Source organism: Ctenopharyngodon idella, chromosome 7 (assembly GCF_019924925.1).
Source record: "Ctenopharyngodon idella isolate HZGC_01 chromosome 7, HZGC01, whole genome shotgun sequence".
NCBI classification, from domain to species: domain Eukaryota; kingdom Metazoa; phylum Chordata; class Actinopteri; order Cypriniformes; family Xenocyprididae; genus Ctenopharyngodon; species Ctenopharyngodon idella.
In genome coordinates, this window is record NC_067226.1 from 42,513,674 (window position 1) to 42,536,839 (window position 23,166).

At 37.9% G+C, this 23,166-nt stretch overlaps 1 protein-coding gene across 3 annotated transcripts in view; it reads left to right on the plus strand.

Moving 5' to 3' along the window:
* The first annotated feature begins 266 nt into the window (after positions 1–266).
* The window catches only part of ap1g1 (adaptor related protein complex 1 subunit gamma 1), a 33,438-nt gene continuing 10,538 nt past the window's right edge, over positions 267–23,166 (plus strand). For 2 of the 3 annotated variants that reach the window (XM_051898509.1, XM_051898511.1), the window contains exons 1-18: positions 267–424; positions 13,484–13,687; positions 13,784–13,908; positions 14,838–14,979; positions 15,080–15,176; positions 15,955–16,031; positions 17,028–17,123; positions 18,519–18,599; positions 18,688–18,786; positions 18,882–18,937; positions 19,159–19,272; positions 19,359–19,499; positions 19,953–20,007; positions 21,076–21,198; positions 22,126–22,215; positions 22,303–22,427; positions 22,544–22,648; positions 22,765–22,906. In XM_051898509.1, the coding sequence (XP_051754469.1) occupies positions 13,487–13,687; positions 13,784–13,908; positions 14,838–14,979; positions 15,080–15,176; positions 15,955–16,031; positions 17,028–17,123; positions 18,519–18,599; positions 18,688–18,786; positions 18,882–18,937; positions 19,159–19,272; positions 19,359–19,499; positions 19,953–20,007; positions 21,076–21,198; positions 22,126–22,215; positions 22,303–22,427; positions 22,544–22,648; positions 22,765–22,906 (1,869 nt within the window). In that variant the 5' untranslated portion in view covers positions 267–424; positions 13,484–13,486. Of the gene's footprint in view, positions 425–525; positions 879–13,483; positions 13,688–13,783; positions 13,909–14,837; positions 14,980–15,079; positions 15,177–15,954; positions 16,032–17,027; positions 17,124–18,518; positions 18,600–18,687; positions 18,787–18,881; positions 18,938–19,158; positions 19,273–19,358; positions 19,500–19,952; positions 20,008–21,075; positions 21,199–22,125; positions 22,216–22,302; positions 22,428–22,543; positions 22,649–22,764; positions 22,907–23,166 lie in introns of those variants that run through there. The other variant, XM_051898510.1, reaches the window with a different exon arrangement.

Genomic DNA, 23,166 nt, shown 5'->3' on the forward strand with positions numbered 1-23,166 from the left:
TTTTATTTAAATATTTTTGGGGAAGAAACCAAACCATATTCCAGCTGACATTGGATAATGCCATCCACTGAAAATAAGTCATAATAAGCTTTTTTAATGCATTTATTCATGCCAAAGACAACTCACATGAAATTGTACAACAACAAAAAAAGAAAAAACAGAGAAAAACATTTATATGAGATTAAACACTTAGAACATTTTTGAAATTTCAAAGAATTTCTGACTTTACTACAAAACAGACTTTACTACAAGAGCGGGTCGCGCCTTCCTACATCCGCATTTGAAGTTCGGAACATCAGTCATGTAACCTTCCGCCTGCGGTAGAAGTGCTGAGGCTGGGACCGCCGCCATTTTGAATGTCTGGTCCGTTCCTCCTTCCGTCGATTGAGAAGATTGCACTTGTTTTCTGGTATCGTAACGGCTGGTGAGTCGGACCTTATTTTAACAGTCTAAACGACTTCGTTTACAACTGGTACGCTTGGAGCTGTCAAACTGCTCGGTTTTATTCGCGTTACCTTGCTTTGACTCTGGGCTGCATAGGAAGTGGAGCGCACAAGCTAAAGCTAAAGCAGCTCGCGAGCCTCAAGCTCGGTGGCGGCGCTCTGCGCGTGCACCGGGACGCTGTCATACTCTCGAGGGCTAACGCTCGCCGCTCGCTAAACTATCATTCGCGCTGTATTTTCACAACGACGTTCCGCTACCGGGCGTTGAATTCCAGTTACACTGTACTTTATGAACGTTTCAGTAGGTTTAAAGTAGAGGTGTGTGTTTAATCCTCAGTCAAATCGACGCTCAATTTGAGGCCTGGACTAGATTCCAGTCAGTTAGCAACGGACACGCAGCACTTCATTCACCGACATTACGAAGGAATAACAGAGGTATTTAATATTTAGTAACGAGTAATAATACTCGTGAAAATGACTGAAATGTACCCGTTTTTTTAACCACAGCGTAATGTTTCCTCATCTCAGTGTTTATCATTTAGCTTAGCACTAATGGCTTGACGTTATAGCGCAAGGGGATGGGTCCAGAAACACAAAACCTTAAACAATCTCTCTGAATATTAAAAATAACAGTTAAGGTCTTTTTTGAGGAAACGTAGTAGTGGTAAAGAGCAAGAATACGAGGTAGGTGTATATGATGCCACTTAGGCTTGTTTAGTCACCAGGTGGTTTAGAGGGAGATGTCAAATCGTTCTTTATGTTGTACTCTATAGTATGTTAATACTGTTTAAAGTGTCGTCTCTTTGTCATATCTTTACACCAGTTTACTTATGGTGGATATGAATGGCGTGTTGGCAATTCTTCATTGTGATTGTGGAGTAAGATTACAGAAATAAAGGAAGTGACCGTCTGTTAACGTGTCCTCCCAGTCCCTACTGCAGTTTGCATAATTCCTGGCTTAGATTTGCATTCTCTGTCCACGCCAAGAGTTTTTTTGTTTTGTTTTTTGGTAAATAAATTGTTTTAAGGTTGCAACTAACGATCCATTATTAGACTATTATTCTAACGATGATTTTATGACAGAATTTTTTTTTAGTCGAGTTATACTTTAGTTAACTTGCCAATAAATAATAACCTCAATCTTTCAATGTTGCATTCAAACATTTTCCTCATAAAAGAATACTTAATTTACAAGTATAAGAAAATGCCCAACATAACTACAGTGCCGCGAATGGAAAGACATCAGTCAGTAATACAAATGTCCATGATTTCTGTGTTCACAGTCACTATTTTGGATTGACAACAGCATTTGCCTATACAGGTGCAAGTCTTGAAATGTTTTGTACTTTAAGCAGATTAAAGTGATGGCTTGAATATGTATGTGTATGAACAAGCCACAACTGTATTGTAACTCGGGTAACTATAGTGACAGTATTAAAAATGACGATGTCCATAACACCAGGAAGTTTGATTACATTTGGCAGGACGTTATTCAATAAATGAGTCCAGTCGAGGTGCGTGTTCATCCATCAGATATTTTAGATAACTTCTTTAAATACTTTGTGACCAATTGACCCTTCGCAAATGGGACCGATCATCTCTTCCTACTAGTTAAATTATAGCATCAAATAAACATGAATGAACATGAGAAGGAATGTTCGGAAAGACGTCAGTACACACCATTTTTCAAGTTCAAGTCCACCGAGGTTAATCTCTTGATTGCTTTGTCGGACAAAATGGCGGATTTGGAGTTATGATTGGTTAGATCGCTTGTCAATCAAACTCCCGGCGAATGGTCAATTGCAGAGAGTACCACATCTTCGTATGAGCGCAACTCATTTCTTCGTCTCCATGAGTAAATGAAACCCCTCTTGATTAAAGGGTTAGTTCACCCCAAAATGAAAATTGTCATTAATTTCTCACCCTCATGTCGTTCCACACCCGTAAGACTTTTGTTCTTCTTTGGAAGACAAATTAAGATATTTTTGATGACAGAATGCTGTCAGATTTCCTTCCAATAACTGCCTTTGTAACTACCACTTTGACACTTCAAAAACTTCATAAGTAGATCAGAAAAATAATCCATATGAATCGAGTGGTTTAGTCCAAATTTTCTGAAGAGAATCGATCACTTGTTATGACGACCAGATTTAATTTAGGCTTTTACTCACATATAAACATTAATCAGCAGAAGCTCAACCAAACCTACTACATGCACGAGAACAAACCTTCCAGAAGCTCAAACGTGCTGCGTAACGCACGAGAATGAACCTCATTGGTTATGCAGCATGTTTGAGCTTCTGGAAACCTTGGGACCCTTCTGTTGGGGTACCTAGCATGATAGTACCAATAGTACTGATACCAAAAGGGTGGAGCTACACTCACTGCAGAACGTTGATTGGTTGACAGAGAATCGCCGAAAATATGTATAATTTTTTTTTGTTGTTTTGTTGCAGCCAAAATAGTTTTGGAGGGCTGAAATCTAAAAAATTTAGTACATCTCCGTTGACACATTTCGACTCTGTCAATGTCTATTTTGTGCACATCATGTGGATTTCATGTAAACATGTCGGCAGTGTGGACGTACTTCACTGTGACCTAAAATGATGCCGAAATATTGAGAAGGCTCGTTGCAGAAGAACTTTAATACCACTGGTTTATCACCTGAGAATGCAACACCCTGAACAACATACTGAGTTCAGTTACCAAAAATTTAATTACTGAAGCTTTATTTTTGTGAATTTTGTTTTAGTAAAAAAAAAATGTGTATCGCTGCTTGTTCTAATAGTCTGCTTGCCATATATCTTGTTCTCAGAACTGATTTGGTGAGACCGTTTCTGTTTAGTTTATAGCACTGCTCATTGAAACTTGTTCTCCAGGTCATCTCTTTGAGGGGGTTGTGTCGTTTTTTTTTTTTTTTTTGCTCTTCTCCTGGTTGCTAAGCATGCAGCTTCCATGTGATCAGACGTGACTCTCTGGAGGCAGGTGTGAGATAAAACCTAGCTATTTGTCGAAACTGAGATCATTATATTTTGTCTTGTTACCTGAATTCAGCTCTTAGGCTTACAGTCTAAATGATTAAGATAAATTATGTTCATGTTTCCATTATCATAATCTGGCACAACTGCATATACCTTTTAGTTATTGGATTATCATGTTACTGTTCCAAATTAGGACATAGGGTAAAATATTTTTGTAACAAGTGCTGGACTACAGCTGCTTTTGTGTTTTTGGTTGATTCTGTTGTTATTTAGCTAAATAGATATCATTCTAGAGACAGACTGTATCAGAAAACTCTTTTCTTAAACTGTCTATTCAAAGCTGAATAGATCTCCTTACATCACCTGTTTACCAGAGTCTCCCCAAGTTTGTGGTTATATGCCTTTGGCAGGAGACCCACAGTGGAACAATGCTCTTATTATCCCAGGAATGGGACGTATGGTCACATAAAGCTGACCATGGAGAAAGTATTCTGCTCTTGAAGTAGAAAGCTACCCCTCCTAAGGTAACCTTAGGCCCTCTATTGTACCCAGTTTGTCTTCTAAACAGTGAGGCCAGCCTGGAACTATAAGCAGTTCCCCTGTACAGAGTGTGTGCTTGAAAAGCAGTCCTGCATTATTTCGAACAGTTCAGCTGAATGACATACTTCCTCTTGCTATCAAGGTGGATCATAAGACATCACATGATTTAGTGGCTAGGTGTGTGTACTAGCCGTGCTTTCTTATTCTCTGTAAAGGGGAGTTCCTCTTTCATTCATCTTTAAAGGTTATGGCAGTACTGAAGGCACACATACTGGATGCTGAATCACTAGCTGTCGTGATGAAGATGAGGATTTGCTGTAGCATTAAGGCATGTACACAGCAATGATTCACCGTGTGTTTGTGTGCCAGCTCATTGGATGAGGAAAACCCATCATGCGTTTCTCTCTTAACAGCACAGACTGCCATTACATTTTGAAACCAGCATAGCTCAGTGGCAGGAGCTGTACTAGGAACAGGAAGCACTTTCTTGTTTTCTTGCACTTGTTCCCTTGATTGAGCTGCCTGAACAGCATTATATCCAGGAGTAGGACTGACTTTCATCTTCACTGTGCAAACTATGTACAGGGGCAGAAAAGGCAGCCTTTTGATGTTTATTCCAGCATAGTTCTATGCAACACCAGGCCAATTTTGATAAAAGTCCCACTTATGTCCTTATGTGTGGTTTTCTGAGTAACTCTAGTTCTTGCATCTCTTACTGAAACAGCATTCTTCTACATAGCCTTAAAGTGTTACTTCAGCCAAAATGGGAAATTCTGTCATTTACTTACTAGGGATGTGCACAAGTACTTGATTACTCTGTCATAAAAACAATGATCAATCCTGAAAACGATGATCGCTGTGACTTTAAAAAAGATTTTTCTTTTTTTCTGATTGGTTATTGCGGCATTTTGGGTGCCACCTGAAGTCTGATTGCTTGGCGTTAGGACTAAAGTTGTAAAAAATACAGACTTCGGTACTGAAATTTTAAAAATGTGACGCTTTGAGTGCTGTTGAGTGGATTCGTAAACACCTCTGATTGGCCATTGTGTTCACACGCTCATCGGGTATGTCTGTGGTTGGCTTCAATGATCAACGCTTCAAACACGTTGTAAATAGTCATCACTAAGCGCATACACAGATACACACGGGAGCGTTTGAAAGCAGGCGTCTATCACGGAGCAGTCCGCTGAGACGGCTGCTTTCAAATTCAAATGCTTCCGTGTGCTTTCAAACCCTCCCGTGCGTTGATCATTGTAGCCAATCACAGACATATCCGATGAGCGCGAGGGATTATAATGAGAACACTGTATTGTGTTTGTGCTTTAGTTGCCCATGCTTCAGCATGCTGTTGAGCACATTCACAATGAGAGTAACACTAGAGTAAAAGTATGTAACTTCTATGCAGATACAAGTTGTAATGTTACATTTATGCTGTGTATCAAGGATATCTGATGAATCTCATAGGATGTCATATAGAACGGGCTTCAGGTTGCTGGTGTTCATTCATTCTTCAGCTTCACCTCATGCAGCTATTCCTTTTAGATGTTTCTTTTTTTCAAAAACATTGATGCATTATTGGTAATCTTGTAATGTTATTTTTCTAGTCATATTTTCATATTTTGATAGACATTTTTATGTCATTAATTTTCGTAACAGTGTTTTAATGAATTTTTTATCGCAATGACGGTCACGCCCCATCCCCAGAGTACTCATTTTTGAGACCTATCAGTACTTGACCTGAAAAAACTGACAAAAATGCCCATCCCTATTGCTCACCCTCATGCTGTTCCAAACTTGTATGTAATTTGTCAGGGAGAGACCAAAAAAAAAAAAAAAAAACACATCTATACAGATTTAGAAATGCATGACAAATTTATTTTTGGCTGTCAAATCACTGCCTGTGTTAGATAATGGGGTAGTTCCTTTCCTGACTTCTGATTGTTAAAGGGTTAGTTCACTCAAAAATGAAAATTATCCCATGATTTACTCACCCTCAAACTATCCTAGGTGTGTTATGGCTATCTTCTTTCAGACTAACACAATCGGATATAGGCTATTTTAAAAATATCCTGGCTCTCCAAAGATTTACAATGGTAGTGAATGGGGGGGGCGTTTTGAAGTCCAAAATAAATGCATCCATCCATCATGAAAAATAATCCATACTGCTCCAGGGGGTTAATAAAGGCCTTCTGAAACAAAGTGATGGGTTTTTGTAAGAAAAATATCCATATTTAAAACTTGATAAAGTAAAATAACTAGCTTCCGGCAGACGACCGTACGCATCGATTTGTGGCGGAAGAGTAACCTCTGACCCGATGCATGACATGATGACGAACATGGAAGCGCAGAGAACAGAGCAAAGCAAAACACCGGTCATGAATTAGAAGTCTGAAACGAGAATTTTTAAAGAGAAATTTTGGAGGATTTCGATATAAGAGTAGAGGAGCTTGAGTTTGTTGTCCAGCCCTACTTGTTTGAACCGCGAGAGGCGTCTAAGCTTACGCTACTCCTACATCCTGCGTCATACGTTGCGTCAGGGGTTACTTATTTGGCACAAGGCAACTTGCGCAGTATGCGTACAAGAGCTAGGTAAAAAAATATTGATTTCTCGATTTTAATCGATTCTCATTTTTACGAACCGATATCGATTCTTAAATCCCAAGAATTGATTAGTCTAGTCTGTTTTCAGTTGATGAATGTAGCGTGCCTCCCATCCAATAAATTGCAATAATCTTTGTGCTTTGTTACTTTTGATATGAAGCAAAGTCTCAGATTTCAAATGACGTCCATCTTATGAGATTCAAAAAATAAATACTGTTTTGGCGCTTTTTAATGTGACGTGACAGATAGCTTTAGCACTTCAGTTAAAGAGAAGTGGCAGCACGGAGCGCATGTGAACATACTCTCCTCTGCTTCAATACCAGTTACAGCGCGAAATAAACATGACTAAACATCTGAAGGTATGTTAAAATATACAGTACAACTTACCGAAATCTGTATCATGTCTCGTGTAATAGCTCAATCAGTGTTTCAACCTCGGAAAGACGTCAATAAAACAGCTTGTAAACAATGTCGCGTAATGTCACTTTTACCTCAGAAAAACATATTCAGTGACCACAAGCTCATTAGTCAGCTAGAAAAGTGAACTCTAGAAAGCAGCATTCTGATAAATATAGTTATGCACTGTTACATATTCATTATAATGTTCTTCAATATTTAATGCATGTTTGAATAAATCACTTATGACAGCCACGATTTAAATGTTTATATTTAAAAAAAAAAATGAATTGGAGTAGAAATATGATTATGTAATTCTAAACTTTATTATAAAAAAAAACATAATTGAGTGTAATTTAAGTGTTTTAAGTGTTTGTATATAAAATTTTAACCTTCAATATTATAGTAAAGTAGTACCAACTGTCTCCCATGTGTAGTTTACCGCATTAGTTGAGAGATTTTTTTCCTCTAGAAAATTTGCCATGTACTGTAACTGATATACTACATCCAAAATAATCGACATCGAATCGAAATCGTAATCGAATTGAAAGCATGTGAATAGAAATCGAATCGAATTGTGAAAATTGTCAATACCCAGCCCTAATGCGTACAGTCTTCTGGCAGAAGCTAGTTATTGTAGATTATAAAGTTTTAAACAAGGAAACATTTCTTACAAAAACCTGTTCCTATGCCTATTCCACAAACCCAACGCTTCGCTTTAGAAGGCCTTTATTAACCCCCTGGAGCCGTATGGATTATATTTATGATGGATGGATGCATTTATTTTTGGCTTCAAATTCACACCCTTCATTCACTACCATTATAAATCTTTGGAGATCCAGGATATTTTTTAAATATATCTTAGATTGTGTTAATCTGAAAGAAGATCATATATACCTAGGATGGCTTGAGGGTGGGTAAATTATGGGATAATTTTCATTTTTGGGTGAACTAACCCTTTAAATGCAGTGTTCCATCAACGATATAGTAACATTTACTGCATGTCATGTACAATGAACTTTACTTGCACATTTTGTCCTCTTTAATTGTGTAGTGAATGTTTTACTTCACTATTTAAGCAGAAGATGTATCAGTAATTGCACTGCAATTTTTGCCTTTCTTTAAAACTGTGATAGTATTGGATTGACACTTAAAATGATAAATAATATATGCACGCTTTATCATTTTGATGCATGGAGTTCATTATTTTGATTAGATGAAGAATAGGCAAATTGCCCATGCAGAGATCCACCCCAACCAGAAGTTATTAGAGCAGACCTGTTTACAGCTTTAGTTAAGCCGGGGCTGCTAATTGCCCTTAGCCTGTGTGTCATCTGCATAGAGAAGTTTGCTAATGCTAACATAGTGCCAAGTCAGCTGAAGAGGCACTTAGAATTGAAGCATCCCTTCCTCAAAGAAAGAAGACTTGGCTTTCATCAAACTGGCAGAAGACCAAGAACTGTGTGAAGGCATCTGACACAAGAGGCTAGTTACTGATTGCTGGAGCTTACTGAAGTAAAAAAAATAAATATATATATATATATATATATATATATATATAAAGTGATAGCTGAGAAGCTGGTTTGATTGTGTCTTTTTGTCAGAGTTTAAAACAGTTGTTCTGAACCTTTTTGGATCTGTTTACTTCGTTTACACAAATCTACCCATTTGTGTCTGTCCAACACATGCCTGTCAACTAAGATTCACTTTAAAGTGGAAACTGAATTACTTTACCAACTTGAGAACTACAGTTACAAATAATTGTTCACAGAATCTGAACCAGTGTCACAGACCATAATAATGTCAGCATCACTTGGCCAGCGAGTATAGTTTGGCCTCCTCCTAATGCATCCTATAAACGTTGTATGTCTTGCACATGCCCAGTCTATTTTTCTTCATTAGCTAGTAATATCTGAGAGGTAAATTAGCTGAAAGGCAGCTCTTTACATGCAATTATGTTGCCTTCCATTCTTTCTCATGTAGACAACAGTTAAGTAAATTTGACGTTAAGTGAAATTGTTCTTAAGCTGTTTTATGCAAGCTCTTTCCAAGGTCGAAATGCTGATTGAGCAATCTGCAGGCCACATTAAAGAGTGCCAAAACTATGTTTGTTTGTATTTTATGATAAAATTGATAATTTAAAAGCTGAAAGTTTGTTAATTGTTTACTAAAATTAACAAACACATTAAAAGTGACATTAAAGGTGACAATTAAAGGGTTAGTTCACCCAAAAATGAAAATTGTCATTAATGACTCACCCTCATGTCTTTCCGAACCCGTAAGACCTTCAGAACACAAATTAAGATATTTTTCATAAAATCTGAGAGGTGTATGACTTATCCATAGACAGCAATATAATCAACACTTTCAAAGTCCAGAAAGGTATTAAAGACATTGTTAAAACAGTCGACGTGACTGCAGTGGTTCAACCTTAATTTTATGAAGCGACAAGAATACTTTTTGTGCACAAAAACAAAAAAAAAATAACGACTTTATTCAACAATCTTTTCTCTTCCCTGTCATTATCCTTACGCAGTTGACACAGTAAGCACAGTGAAGGCTTCTGTGTTTACGTCAGAACGCCGGCTCAGTATTGGCCAAAGCTGCACACGTGAGCAATGTGATGCTGATGCAGGAGCCTGCCAATAATGAGTCGGTGTTCTGAAAGAACCTGGAAGCGGTGGACGTAAACAATGAATGAGAATGACACAGAAGAGAAGATATTGTTGAATAAAGTTATTTTGTTTTGTTTTTGCGCAAAAAAAGTATTCTCGTCACTTCATAAAATGAAGGTTGAACCACTGTAGTCACGTTGACTATTTTAATGATGTCTTTAGTACCTTTCTGGGCCTTGAAAGTGTTGATTATATTGCTGTCTATGGACGAGTCATATACCTCTCGGATTTCATCAAAAATATCTTCATTTGTGTTCTGAAGATGAACGAAGGTCTTACGGATTTAGAACGACATGAGGGTGAGTCATTAATGACAGAAATTTCATTTTTGGGTGGACTAACCCTTTAAGTTCAAATCTTACTGCGATTGAGGATGGCTGTGCTACAAGTAATGTGAAGTTCAGCAGTAACAGAAAACAGCAAAGATTAAAAGATATTGAGAATAAGAATCCATAACGAGAATTTTTAACGGTTAGTTCACGTCCACACAGTTGACGTTTATCTGTTGTAGTTTATCTACATTGTTTGCACGAAATAGACACTGCCTTCTTGCACTTTTACAGTACTTGGATGTTCATTCATTGAAACGTCTCCATCGTTTTCTCTCTCATGCTGGCACGCCTTCAGCATTGTTGCTCGATAGAGATGAGGGCTTTGAGAAAGCCTAATATTTTTTGGTTTGACTTGCGTTTCTGACACAGAAAGCTGATCCTTGCTGTCCCCGTGTGTATTTTGGCGCTCTAGCTCAGTGAGAAATTTTTTTTTTTTTTCACTGCAAATTTGCTGCGTGTCGTCTCATTTTATTACATCAACACAACAAAAGATGTGATGGGCTACTCATCACAGAACATGCAGATAAAAAGGCACGCAATTTTTAATCATAACTTTTTTAATAATACATTTATATTGTCACCAGTGGCGATTTCAGCAAAAATATCACTTTCAAATTAATATTTTTGGCCGCAAATGCGAGCCCTGTAGACATTGCTTTCTTTGGATTTATCTTTTGAAAACCATAAGAACAAAAAATATCAGTGTTGAACTTGAGATAAAGGCCACTGCATGTTTTATTCCTTGAAATAACACTTTGCTTGTATCACTTCATGCTTAATTGGACAATGACATTGTGTATTTGTCATTAGATGCTCTTCTTTGCACTGTCCATCCATTTACGAACGTAACTTCTGTTTTTCTGCAGGGATGTGCTGAGAATGTCTTTGTTTAGCAAGTAATTACTGTAGTTCCTCTCTGGCTCGAGCAGCTTAATTAGGTGCTGCATGCTAACAGATTTAAAGTGTGGGGTTTCTCTGTTATGGAGGGCCAAAAGCAGCTCTCATCTCTGCATGGAGGAAGGGAGGAATATTAACTGTGTTGTGCCTTGGCTCTGTATGCGTGTGTGTGTGAGATGGATCTTCTGGTGTGATTAATGTGCGTTATCAGAGCAGTAAACCACTTGTAGTGCTCTGTCTTTCTGGTGCCACTGATTACTTACTTTTGCAACTTACATTTAATTACAAGGTGACCTAACACTATACATACACTCCATCACTGCGTTGAGAAGTGCTGCACGGTGTGTGGGGGGGAAAGTACGGTAATGCCATGTCCATTCAACCTCAGTCTGCAGCATGAGTCATTTCCTGTTCAGTCTGTTTATATGTTCCACGTTCATATATTTAACTGCTCTTTTTGCCACAAAGCTGTCACCGCTGATCCAACAACACCTTCCTACAACAATCCAGAGAGGGTTTTTGATAAATGAGCCTTCTCTTTCTATTAGCAGCCCCATTTCACTCCTTCCATGCTAATATCTCTCTAATTCTCACTGTTTATGAGCTGAAGATCAGTTTTCTCCTTTGTGGTAGGTGTTAATGTGACCTCAACTTCCTGTGCTCTCTATCCTTATATATGAGTTTTCCACATTGTTATTTGGCTACATTTAGGATGCTAATAGATGTTTGAGTTTCTTTTGTGATTAGATGTCAGATATAATTTTTGGAAAGCAAAAGATGCTGCTCATAACCAAATTACTTATTAGTTCAAAATCTCGAAACCTTATTGCATGACATCCCCTTTCTTTTTTGTTTGCTCCAGATGTTTGTGTTAGAGCTGGATTAATGTTGAATGCTATAGAAATAGGCTCCTGCAGCTGAGCATAAGTAGGCAGTCATGTAATCTTACCACTTTGTATTTGCTCACTTTTAATATTTAATCAGCCTCCAGTGGATTGAAACCTGATTCTGTTTGAAGGAATGGAATTTCACAGGTGATTCCACCTGCTTGTGTCACATTGGCTGATGGAGCTGATTATGGTTATACTCTGTCTGATGCCTTTTCCAGACTGAATATCCCTATAGAAAAGATCACATGTGCTAGTCAATTATGAGATGCTCGGCGTCTTTTGGGATTCTTAGAGCTCTGCAGAACGACTGATCAAGAGAGCGCTCTAGGGTGTTGTGCTTAATTCATCTTGCAGTGCAGGAGCGATTTCCCTATTTACATCATTATCACGGAAACGCTTCATTTAGACAACCGGTTGCTATCGTGGACTATTAAAAAGTCTATTAAAGCTAATTTGTTAATATCATGAGAAAAGCATGAGTTATGTAAGCGAAAATATCATATATTAAGCTTGATGTCTGAAAAGTCAAAGTCATTTGTTTTTTTGTTTTTTTTTTTGTTTTTTTTTTAATTTAATGGGGATGTACAAAAGTACATATTTTAAAAATCAACTAGTGTGTTGCCTGAGTAACTAGTCAACTAACAGCTACACAATCGACAAAAAATGTTGTTCTGAATAAGTATAGATGCTTTAATCCTTTAAAACTGAAGTGTACCGATGTGGGGAAAAAAAATCATAATCAAATTACTAAGCAACCATTGAACTGAATAACACAATAATAGATTATTATGCATTATGCAACTCTTAATGAGTGCTGAGTAGTCCCTCTAAAACGAGTATACCCCCTGCGGGCGCCAACTGGCTACGAAAAGAATAAGAATCATATTTTTCAAAACTACTGCCTTGATCAACATAAAATAGGTGTCATTTGAAAGCTTAGAGTCTGAACTTTATAATGCATGTAGCCATTTTGATTAACTCCTAGTAGTGCTGAATTATTTGCTAATTAAAGAAAAAGTTTTCAGAATTTTATGAAATACTTTTTTGTACTATGTACTGTAATATGTCAAAAACGTCATACAGCTCAGATAGTCAGATGTGTCATATGTCATTTGAAAGGTCTCACTTAGTAGAATACAAAAAACATAATTGTTTTGGGCTTTGACTAGAGTTTTTGTATGTGAAGCCCCGCAAGACCCATATGTAAATAATATATGGATAAGGCATTTGTCACATTTTTGTTTGTAACTTCATGAAACATGCTCCAATCGTGGAAAATCAGCATTTTTTACAGCAGATTCTCACGATTAAAATGAGTCCAAAATCAACAATCCAATGCGTCGATCACAAGATATTCCTCACAGAGTTACGACACATAAAACAAAAAGGTTCCAAATGCTGTAACTTTTGATTACTTTATGCTATCTTGCGATACTTGCCTTTTGACTCCTTGCTATAGTTTTGGTAAAGGAAAGTTATGAGTCTTTACTTTTGTGTATGTCACTTAGAAAAAAACAACTCTAAAAATGCCTTCAGGGCTTAAAGGGGATTTAAAGGTGCAACTTTTCAGCGATGGGTTTAGTGTGAAATTGTGTTGCATGCTGTCAAAATCTTATGATCCTAAGATATCATGTCATCTCTGGCAAATGCAAAAATGGTATAAATCTTCATTTGTCTTTGTGGAGCTACTGTGACGTTCCACTGGTTGACATTGTGCTTTCATTACAGAGGATGCCAGCTCCGATCAGACTGCGGGAGCTGATCCGGACAATCCGGACGGCTCGAACCCAGGCGGAGGAGCGAGAGATGATCCAGAAAGAGTGTGCTGCCATTAGGTCATCCTTTAGAGAAGAGGACAACACATACCGCTGTAGAAATGTGGCTAAGCTGCTTTATATGCACATGTTGGGCTACCCAGCACACTTTGGCCAGGTGAGAAAACAGTGTTTCAGAAATTACAGTGTCAACATTGGAATCTTTAACCAGGCAGAATTTTGCAGTGTTTGATGGGCAAAATCTCATTTTCAGCTGGAGTGCCTGAAACTGATTGCATCACAAAAGTTCACAGACAAACGGATAGGATACCTGGGAGCCATGCTGCTCTTGGATGAGAGGCAGGACGTCCATCTCTTAATGACAAACTGCATCAAGAAGTAAGTGAGCAGAGGATCTCATTTTGTCTCAACACTTCCATCAGTCACAACTGGCTATGTGATTGGTGGGAGTTTAATGTGACCATTGTAGGTGTAAAGTGCAGGATGATTGGAAGCTGCTTCCTGAGTTTGATGGCATTTTAAATGGCGTCTCTTTCTTTTCCGTTTAGTATCCCTCAAACAGCTTATTTCACATCTTTAGTTCTAAAAAAATTCAAACCAGCACCCTAAGTTATTATCATTATCTCTTTCTTCAGCACTCAGATTTTACATTGAACATCAAGTGGCGACCCAACGTGATGCCAAAACTGTGGCTGAATAGGAAAATTTACAATTTTGGTTTCTAAACAATTCTTGAATTTGATGGTTTCATGCTCTCAGCAGCCAGTAATTCACTGCACAAAACACATTGTAGTTGGCACAAACCATGTTTTATGCATTTTGCTTTTATCCAGAGCGACTTGCATTGCATTCAAGGTATACATTTTGATCAGTATATGCAATGCCCAGGAATTAAACCTATGACCTTGGCGCTGCTAGCACCATGCTCCATTGTTTGAACTACGGGGGGAAAAAAAAAATCTTGAATAGTTTATTTTGTCTCATGTTGCCTTGCCTACAAAATTTCATTTAAAATGAATGACCTTGATTGCTTATGCTGTCATTTCTTACCAGATGAATTTCCACCAAAATATCATTTGATTGGATGTGTAACATTTGACATCAAGATATGAGAAGTGTTTTTCCTCCATTTTAAAATTTGAATTATTTTGCTGTCCTAACTATTGACAGGTGCATTTATTTGAGTTGTTTGTTTTTATTTCTTGCCTTCTGCAACCCATTTTTTTAATGGCCAATCAGTTAGTAATCTAACTTAAATGATTGTACACATTTCCCCGAGTCCTCTACATCTAATGTTCTCTCTGCAGTGACTTGAACCACAGTACACAGTATGTGCAGGGACTGGCCTTGTGCACCCTGGGCTGCATGGGCTCATCTGAAATGTGCCGTGACTTAGCTGGAGAAGTGGAGAAACTCCTCAAAACGTCAAACTCCTATCTGAGGAAAAAGGTATTTCACACTCCTTCACGGCTGAACGTGTACTTCATGTCCAGTTGGATGTCGAGCTCTGAATGTGTGAACGGTTTTGACATGAGCTCTTTGCCCTCAGGCAGCACTGTGTGCGGTTCACGTCATCCGCAAAGTCCCAGAGCTGATGGAGATGTTCCTGCCGGCAACAAAAAACCTGCTCAGCGAGAAAAATCATGGTGAGAGCTGTGCTCTTTAACCTTTCCCATAGGTCTCATGAACGTTGAATAATGAATAAACAAATAGGTCATCCCTACTAAGCAGTGCAGTTTCATCATATATGCCTAAAACATATTGGATACATTAATGCATGTTAAATTAAAATGATAGTTTTAAAGATTTAAAACACATTAGTCTGTTTTCTTTAAATGCGATATTAAAATGTAGTGAATGTGGTTTGAACTTTGATTTGAGTGAATGCTGCCAGCTTGTTAAATGGAAAAAATAGCCATTTCTTGCAGGATTTTTTTAAATTAAAATGTTTGAAGCAAAACTTACATTGAATATTGTTTAAATTGGTTATCTTATCAATTTATTTAGTTTAGTATTTAGCTATTTCATCTGTTCTCAATATCATTTTTCATTACTTGTCCATCTCTAAGGTTCAAAAGCAAACTCTGCCATCATCCTCAATGAACAGAATCAAACAAAATTACAAAAATCAGTATTTTATTTATTTTATATCACTCCTAAGTTGACACCCTCATGTAAAATTACTGTCAGTCCCCAGTTCAGAAATGGAAAACTTTAGCTCTTTATTTGCTGCTTGTTAAGAATCCAGTTAATTTTAATATCTTGTTCATACATTCAGATTTAAGTCATTCTTTTACATTAAACAACAACAGCAGAATGTCAGTTTGTTGTTTATTTTCTTCATGTAAATGAACCATTTTGGGTTGCTTATCTAATGAAATCTGTAGAATAAGAAATCAATGTATTGTTCTGTGTTTTCTGCAGGAGTTCTCCACACATCTGTTGTTCTGCTCACTGAAATGTGTGAGCGAAGTCCTGATATGCTCTCTCACTTCAGGAAGGTACGTAGCAAGCGTTCATGCCTTGACCTTCAACAGTCACCTCTAAAACTGTTTATGCACCACATCAGCCACTCTGAGACAAAAACACTCTTATCTGTTGCTGATAGCGATGACATGACTACTGAAATGAGACTGTAGTCCTTTTACTGAAATCTGGATGCTTGTCCTGGATTTAGCTGCAGGTGTGTTTATCTCACTGGGAGATGAATACGGGTTCTTCCTCTTTGTATATCTGCTTCTACTCTTCCCACCCCCAGCCTGATCTACTGTGCCAGCACGCCCACCTCTCATGCTCATAACTGTAGCATTATGTTAAGCTCTTCTCTGAAAGTGACTCTTTTTTCCAATTCCCCCCTAACATCTACTTCATATTTTTTCTGTCATTTGTCTTTGTTACAATTCCTGCATTGTGTTAGAATGAAAAGGTAAGAGGACATTCTGGTTTCATAGCTGGTGCATGCTCTTAAAGAAAACAAAACAGTCTCATCCTCATGGTCACTGTAGATGTAGTCCAATTTTTGGTTTTGATGTACTGTTTATTTTGCAATTGTTGTCATTTAAGTGTTTTCTTTTGTTTTTATACAGGATTATGTAGTCCTCATATACATTTTCACTTGTCCTGCGTTTACCTTTAGATTAATTTTAATGGTTCTCTTTCATACGGTCACTATTGGGTTGTGGTTTTTCCAATATGTACATTATAGCGAGGGCACATATGAAATGGAGACATTTCCCAAATTAATGAGGATTATTTTAATAAACAGAGAAAAAGTGCCAAACAATTACAAAAAACACTGACATGATCGCCATGTCTTAAATAACTTAATCAAATGTATAGTGAAACCAATCTATTGGAAGATGATCAACTCAGGGTGCCTACTTGTATTGACACTTACTGACCCTTTTTATGTGCTGTCCTGTTTTAAAATCTCAGTGACCCTGCTGTGACCTCGCTCATAGTCCTTCCTTTTTTTCTCCCATTGGTTTGTTTTCTAGCTGGTTCCACAACTTGTACGAATCCTGAAGAACCTGATCATGTCAGGCTACTCCCCTGAGCATGACGTGTCCGGCATCAGTGACCCTTTCCTGCAGGTATAGACACATCATCTCCTATGTTGCTATATTTAAAAGTGCTGTAAGTGATGTCGGCTGTTCTGGAACTTCTGCCAGAATTAGAAATTGACACGCCCCCTTGTTCGAAAAACCCCGCCCTACAAAGACAGTTTAGAGGAAATTGCGCACTCCCATGACAAACACTTTGCTTGTGAAGCTGAGAATGGTGCTTGAATGATTAATTTCAACATGTACTCAACTTCCCGCTTCCTTTATATGCACTGATCTATGAACTTGCAGAATGATTGACAGGTAGAAAGTGCCTGTGTTTTTTTTTTTTTTGTTTTTTTTTTTTTTGATTAGATGAACCCCATTTACAGAACTTGGAGTAGTCACAGAGACATGAGTTTCAGTGATATTCATCATGTAATAAGGATATTTCCTGAGTGCCTTTCCATAAAATAAAATCTCTTACAGCACCTTTAATGTTGCCGTCGATGTGAATTACATTCTGTAATGTGTCTCATGTCATTTGTTTGGTCAGATGCAGAAAATTGATTTTTAAAGTGGTCCTTAAAGGGATGGTTCACCAAAAATGAAAATTATCCCATGATTTACTGTCCCTCAAGCCATCCTAGGTGTATATGACAATCTTCTTTCAGATAAACACAATTGGAGTTATATTAAAAAAGTTCTGGTTCTTTCAAACTTTTATAATGGTAGTGGGGGGGGCAGCTATTTTTTAGCCCCAAATAAATGCCTCCATCCATCCATCATAAATATAATCCATACGGCTCCAGGGGGTTAATAAAGGCCTTCTAAAGCAAAGTGATGGGTTTTTGTAAGAACAATATCCATATTTAAAACTTTATTAAATATAATAACTAGCTTCCTGCAGACGACTGTACGCATCGATTTGCGGTGGAAGAGTAACCTCTGACCCAACGCATGATGCAATGACGAACGCAGAAGCTCAGAGGATAGAGCAAATCAAAACACCGGTCATGAATTAGAAGTCTAAAATGAGAAATCTTAAATAGAAATGTTGGAGGATTTCGATATAAGAAAAGAGGAGCTTAAGGTTGTTGCCCAGCCATATTTGTTTAAATCGCGAGAGGCGTCTAAGCTTACGATACTCCTACATCCTGCGTCATACATCGCGTCAGGGGTAACTCATTTGGCAGAAGCTAGTTACTATCATAAAGCTTGGAAGAGCCAGGATATTTTTAAATATATCTCAGATTGTGTTCATCTGAAAGAAGATAGTCATATACACCTAGGATGGCTTGAGGGTGAGTAAATCATGGGATAATTTTTGGGTGAACTATCCCTTTTATTTTTGCAATCCATTTTTCCCATATGAGGTGATATCTGTTCTTTAAACGCTAAAGCAATCTGATGAGCTCCTCTGGGCCACTTTGTGTCTCTTGGAAGGTGCGGATTTTGAGGCTACTAAGAATTCTGGGAAAGGGTGATGATGATTCTAGTGAAGCTATGAATGACATTCTTGCACAGGTAAGCAGTATGATTAGATCTACTTTAGAACCACATACCTTTACCTTTATACCTTCTAAAGATTTCCCATCAAATAATTTTTTAATAGGTTGCAACGAACACAGAGACGAGTAAAAATGTAGGCAATGCTATCCTCTACGAAACTGTTCTTACTATTATGGACATCAAATCAGAGAGTGGACTAAGGGTGAGTAATGCTCAGAAAGTTGATTGACCAAATCTCCTAATATTCAAGAGATGTCTGCAGAAAATGATTAATTTCTGTTGTTTATTTTATTACAGGTTTTAGCAATTAACATTCTGGGACGTTTTCTTCTCAACAATGACAAAAACATCAGGTATGTTTTGTCTTTGACTTTTGACCCAAGTGTGACGTTCAGAAATTGCTGTTCCGTGATGAAGATCTTGAGTGATCCATCGACTGAGTGTTACATTGATGATCTCATTGTCTCTGACAACAGCTTTACTGTGGATAGAAATAGCTCATTTCATGTGCTGTCCACACTAGACTTGATGGTCAAAATGACAGGGCTTTGACATTGTTGCTCTCCCTGAACAGATATGTGGCATTGACATCTCTACTGAAGACGGTGCAGACAGACCACAATGCTGTGCAGAGACATCGAAGCACTATTGTGGACTGCTTGAAAGACCTTGATGTATCCATTAAAAGGTAACTTACATGCAGGCTGTATGGATTTTTATATCGGTTATGGCATAAGAGGATGAAACCTGCTGCTTACACTTGTCCTTCCACAGGCGTGCAATGGAGCTGAGCTTTGCCCTGGTCAACGGCAACAACATCCGGGGCATGATGAAAGAGCTTCTGTATTTCCTGGACTCCTGTGACCCTGATTTCAAAGCAGACTGCGCATCAGGGATCTTCCTGGCTGCTGAGAAGTAAGGCTGTTTATTGTGAAAACGTAAATCATGTTAGGCAGAAACCATTTGAGAGGAAGCGCCAACAATTTCCATATTGAGAGACTGGATTCGCAGCAGTCATGTTGCACATCCTACTAGCCCTTTTAAAAGTCTGCAGACTGTTGTTAGAGGTTTTAAAATATTGTAAAAGCCTAGTTAAGTGGATCCGATCAAATTCAATAAGCAAGCCCTTGAAAAACAAAGAGGTTTTGCAGAGTTGTTCAAGTGACTGTGTGATGATAAAATGAGTGATCCATCGGCAGAAGCTGACTCTGTTGACACTTTTCTATCTGACAGCACTAAAAGAAGTTTGGTTAGGAGTGTTTAAATTGTTTTACATATGCTTTTTGCTTTAGTGACTTGGTTTAGTATTTTAGTCTGTGAGCTTTAGTCTACTGGCTTGCAGATATAACTAACACTTGTTTGTTGCAGGTATGCACCATCCAAAAGATGGCACATAGACACCATTATGAGGGTTTTGACAACGGTAAGTATCTCACTCTCACAATTTTTACACTTTAGTCTGGTTGAATTTCCTCTTATCATTAAACTAGATCACATTCATGAATATTTCAGTTTATCACTTGATGTAAATTTAAAGTTGCAATGAAATGGAAAACCCTTTTTTTTTTTTTTTTTTTTTTTTTTTTTTCTCATTATGATGATTAAAAACATTATGGGGACTTGGTTCTATGCTTCGTTTGTTGATTGGATTTTGAGATGTGGGTAAGGTTGGGGTTTAAGACTAAATGATTGGAGAAGACTTGTATGCATCACCAGAGAGAAGTTACTAGAGTTTGTAGTGCTCATGCATGTTAATTGCTCCTATCTTGAAGTGCTGAGTTAGCTAACTCATACATTTTGATAGCAATTAACGTAAAAAGATTTAATTAACTTTGAGTTCTTGCAAATCAAATGAGTTATTTACTTATAACTTGCATTTAGAAAATAGGGTGAATTTTCATTTAATGCCGATTTTAAAGTATGCTGTGGAATAGACAATGTTTTTTAACAGCGCTGTTGAACACTTAATTATATTGACTGTAGACTGTAAAGAATAATCCTGTTATCACTGACAACAGATTTTCTTAATCTTAGCCTTGTTAATGTGTGTTTGACTTGGGTGTGTCATGTAATACCCTTGTTCCACCAAAATGGTGTTGACACTCATGCTGAAGCCAATGCTTGGCAAGGGAATCTGCAGACCTCTTTCAGAATCGGTTTGCGTTTCCACTAACTTGAGACAAATGATGACATAACCTGCCCACAAGTAAACACACAATGTCTTATGAGTTTTGAGGACATTTTAACATCGACAATAATTTAATTCAGTGTAGTTTTGCAGTAGTCTTTCCTGATCGAGTTGCAGTTATTTGTTATAGAAATTATCCTGCACTCTGGCCTGATGTTAGCAGTTCCTGGCTCAAAATCAGGGCCATTTGTTCAGGCCCAGAACCACGTTTTCTGAGGTGGAAATGCATGAAATGGCTCCCTTTTGGTGGAAAAGTAGATTAAGATAACGTTCTGATGTACCAATTTGTATCTGCTTTTATAGGCAGGGAGTTACGTCCGGGATGACTCTGTGCCCAACCTCATTCAGCTCATTACAAATAGTGTAGAGATGCATGCCTACACTGTACAGAGACTCTACAAAGCCCTCCTGGATGACATCTCTCAGGTTAGAATCATCTTAACACTGTGTTTTCTTCACTAGACTGGTAATTCCAAAGTGCAAAGCTTGTCATCTGTTAGTTTCTTACAGGAATAAATCAGCCAAAAATGAAAATTCTCATGTTGTTCCAAACCCGTTTAGCTGATTTGGCTTCTCTCAAATGCAAAAGGAGATGTTTGACCAAAAATGTTCATGTGGCCCTTTTCCAATCGCTTTATAAATGTAAATGGTGAGAGAGGCTGAGCTCCAAAATGACAGAGAACTATTAAAAAATGTTAATGAAACTTATGTGCCTACAATCTTCTAAAGTCATACGGTAGCTTTGTGTGAGCAACAGAGTGTAATATATAAAAAATGTTTTAAGCTTGAAAGCTTTAGAACCCATTTAGACTTTGGGTTTCATTCACGAATACTTACGTGGACAATTTTTTGTTTGTGCGCTCAGGAGAACTTCTTTGAAAAAAATTTAGCCTAATTCTCAGTGTGCATACACACATGAATTTGTTCTTAACCTCGTTCTAATGTTAATGAATTGAGTATTTTAAATGAGCAACAATGTGCCAGAGGTTAGTCATATTCATAAAACATGCCCAAACCATCTCTATGTAATGGCTTTCTGCACAGCCTTTCTTTTACAGCCTTTAGTCAATCTCAGCAAAAATATGATGCTCTCTAAAGACACACTCTCACCTGAGAGCACTTGCAGCAAGCTCTTTGAGCAATGCCATCCTCAAGTAGTTCAAACAAAATAAACGCCTTTTTATACAGACTGGGTTTACAAACCTCTCATTAGCCAGCTGTACATACATGGATCTGTGTTGGTAAAAATCAGTGTGAACTTTTTTTGTGTGTTCCACAGAAGTCTTGTGGGTTTGGATGATTAAATAACAGAATTATGTCTTTGTGAACTAACTCAAACTTTCCTTCTTATAGCAACCTCTAGTACAGGTGGCATCCTGGTGCATAGGAGAGTATGGAGACCTTTTGGTCTCAGGCCAGTGTGAGGAAGAGGAACCTATTCAGGTAAATGCCTCCGTGGGCCCTTCAAACTACACATGCACAGTTATTTTAAAGGCAGAACAATTGTATCATTCTGATTTCATCTCACAGGTTACTGAAGATGAGGTTCTGGATGTTTTAGAAGGTCTCCTAGTTTCCAACTTGTCCACCCCTGTAACGAGAGGTTATTCCCTTACTGCTATTATGAAGCTGTCCACCCGTTTCAGCAGTGTGAAGTAAGCATAACTGTTCAGAGTCACTTTTGATACAAGGATATATTTTCTTGAAATGAGTTTGTGTCCCCAAACGGATGAGGAGCTGATCTTCCATTTATTTTCATTTTGCCTTGCAGTCGAATCAAAAAAGTGGTGTCGATATATGGCAGCAGCATAGACGTGGAGCTGCAGCAGAGAGCTGTGGAATATAATGCACTTTTCAAAAAATATGATCACATGAGGTAAAAGATCAGGACTCGTGTTTCTCAATTTCAACAGCCATTCACTTTTTGTACTTGATGGTTCACTCCTAGCTCTAGTTTCTTGTCCTCACCCCATCTTTCTCTTTCCCATGAAGACCTGCATTACTAGAGCGAATGCCTATAATGGAGAAAACAGCCTCTAACGGCCCAGCAGAGATTGTGCAGACCAATGGGGAAACAGAATCAACCATACTGGACACAAAACATCTGCCCAACATCACTCAACCAGCCAGTCAGGTGAGTTTTCTAGAGCAAGGTTTCTCAATCTAACCCAATGCACAGTTTAGGCATCTCAGTAATCTGACAGCGTACTCAGTCCTCTGAATGTGTACTTCCTTCATACACATGCAAAAACAGAATGTGAAATGAGTAGATACTAAAAACCCAGTATACATGACACAATTTCTTGGCTATTTCATTATGCCATGGGAGATGAGGGTTTGTCAGATTAGAAAAATAAAAAAATGGCAGAGAGCTGTGAGCGGGGCAGCTCAAAT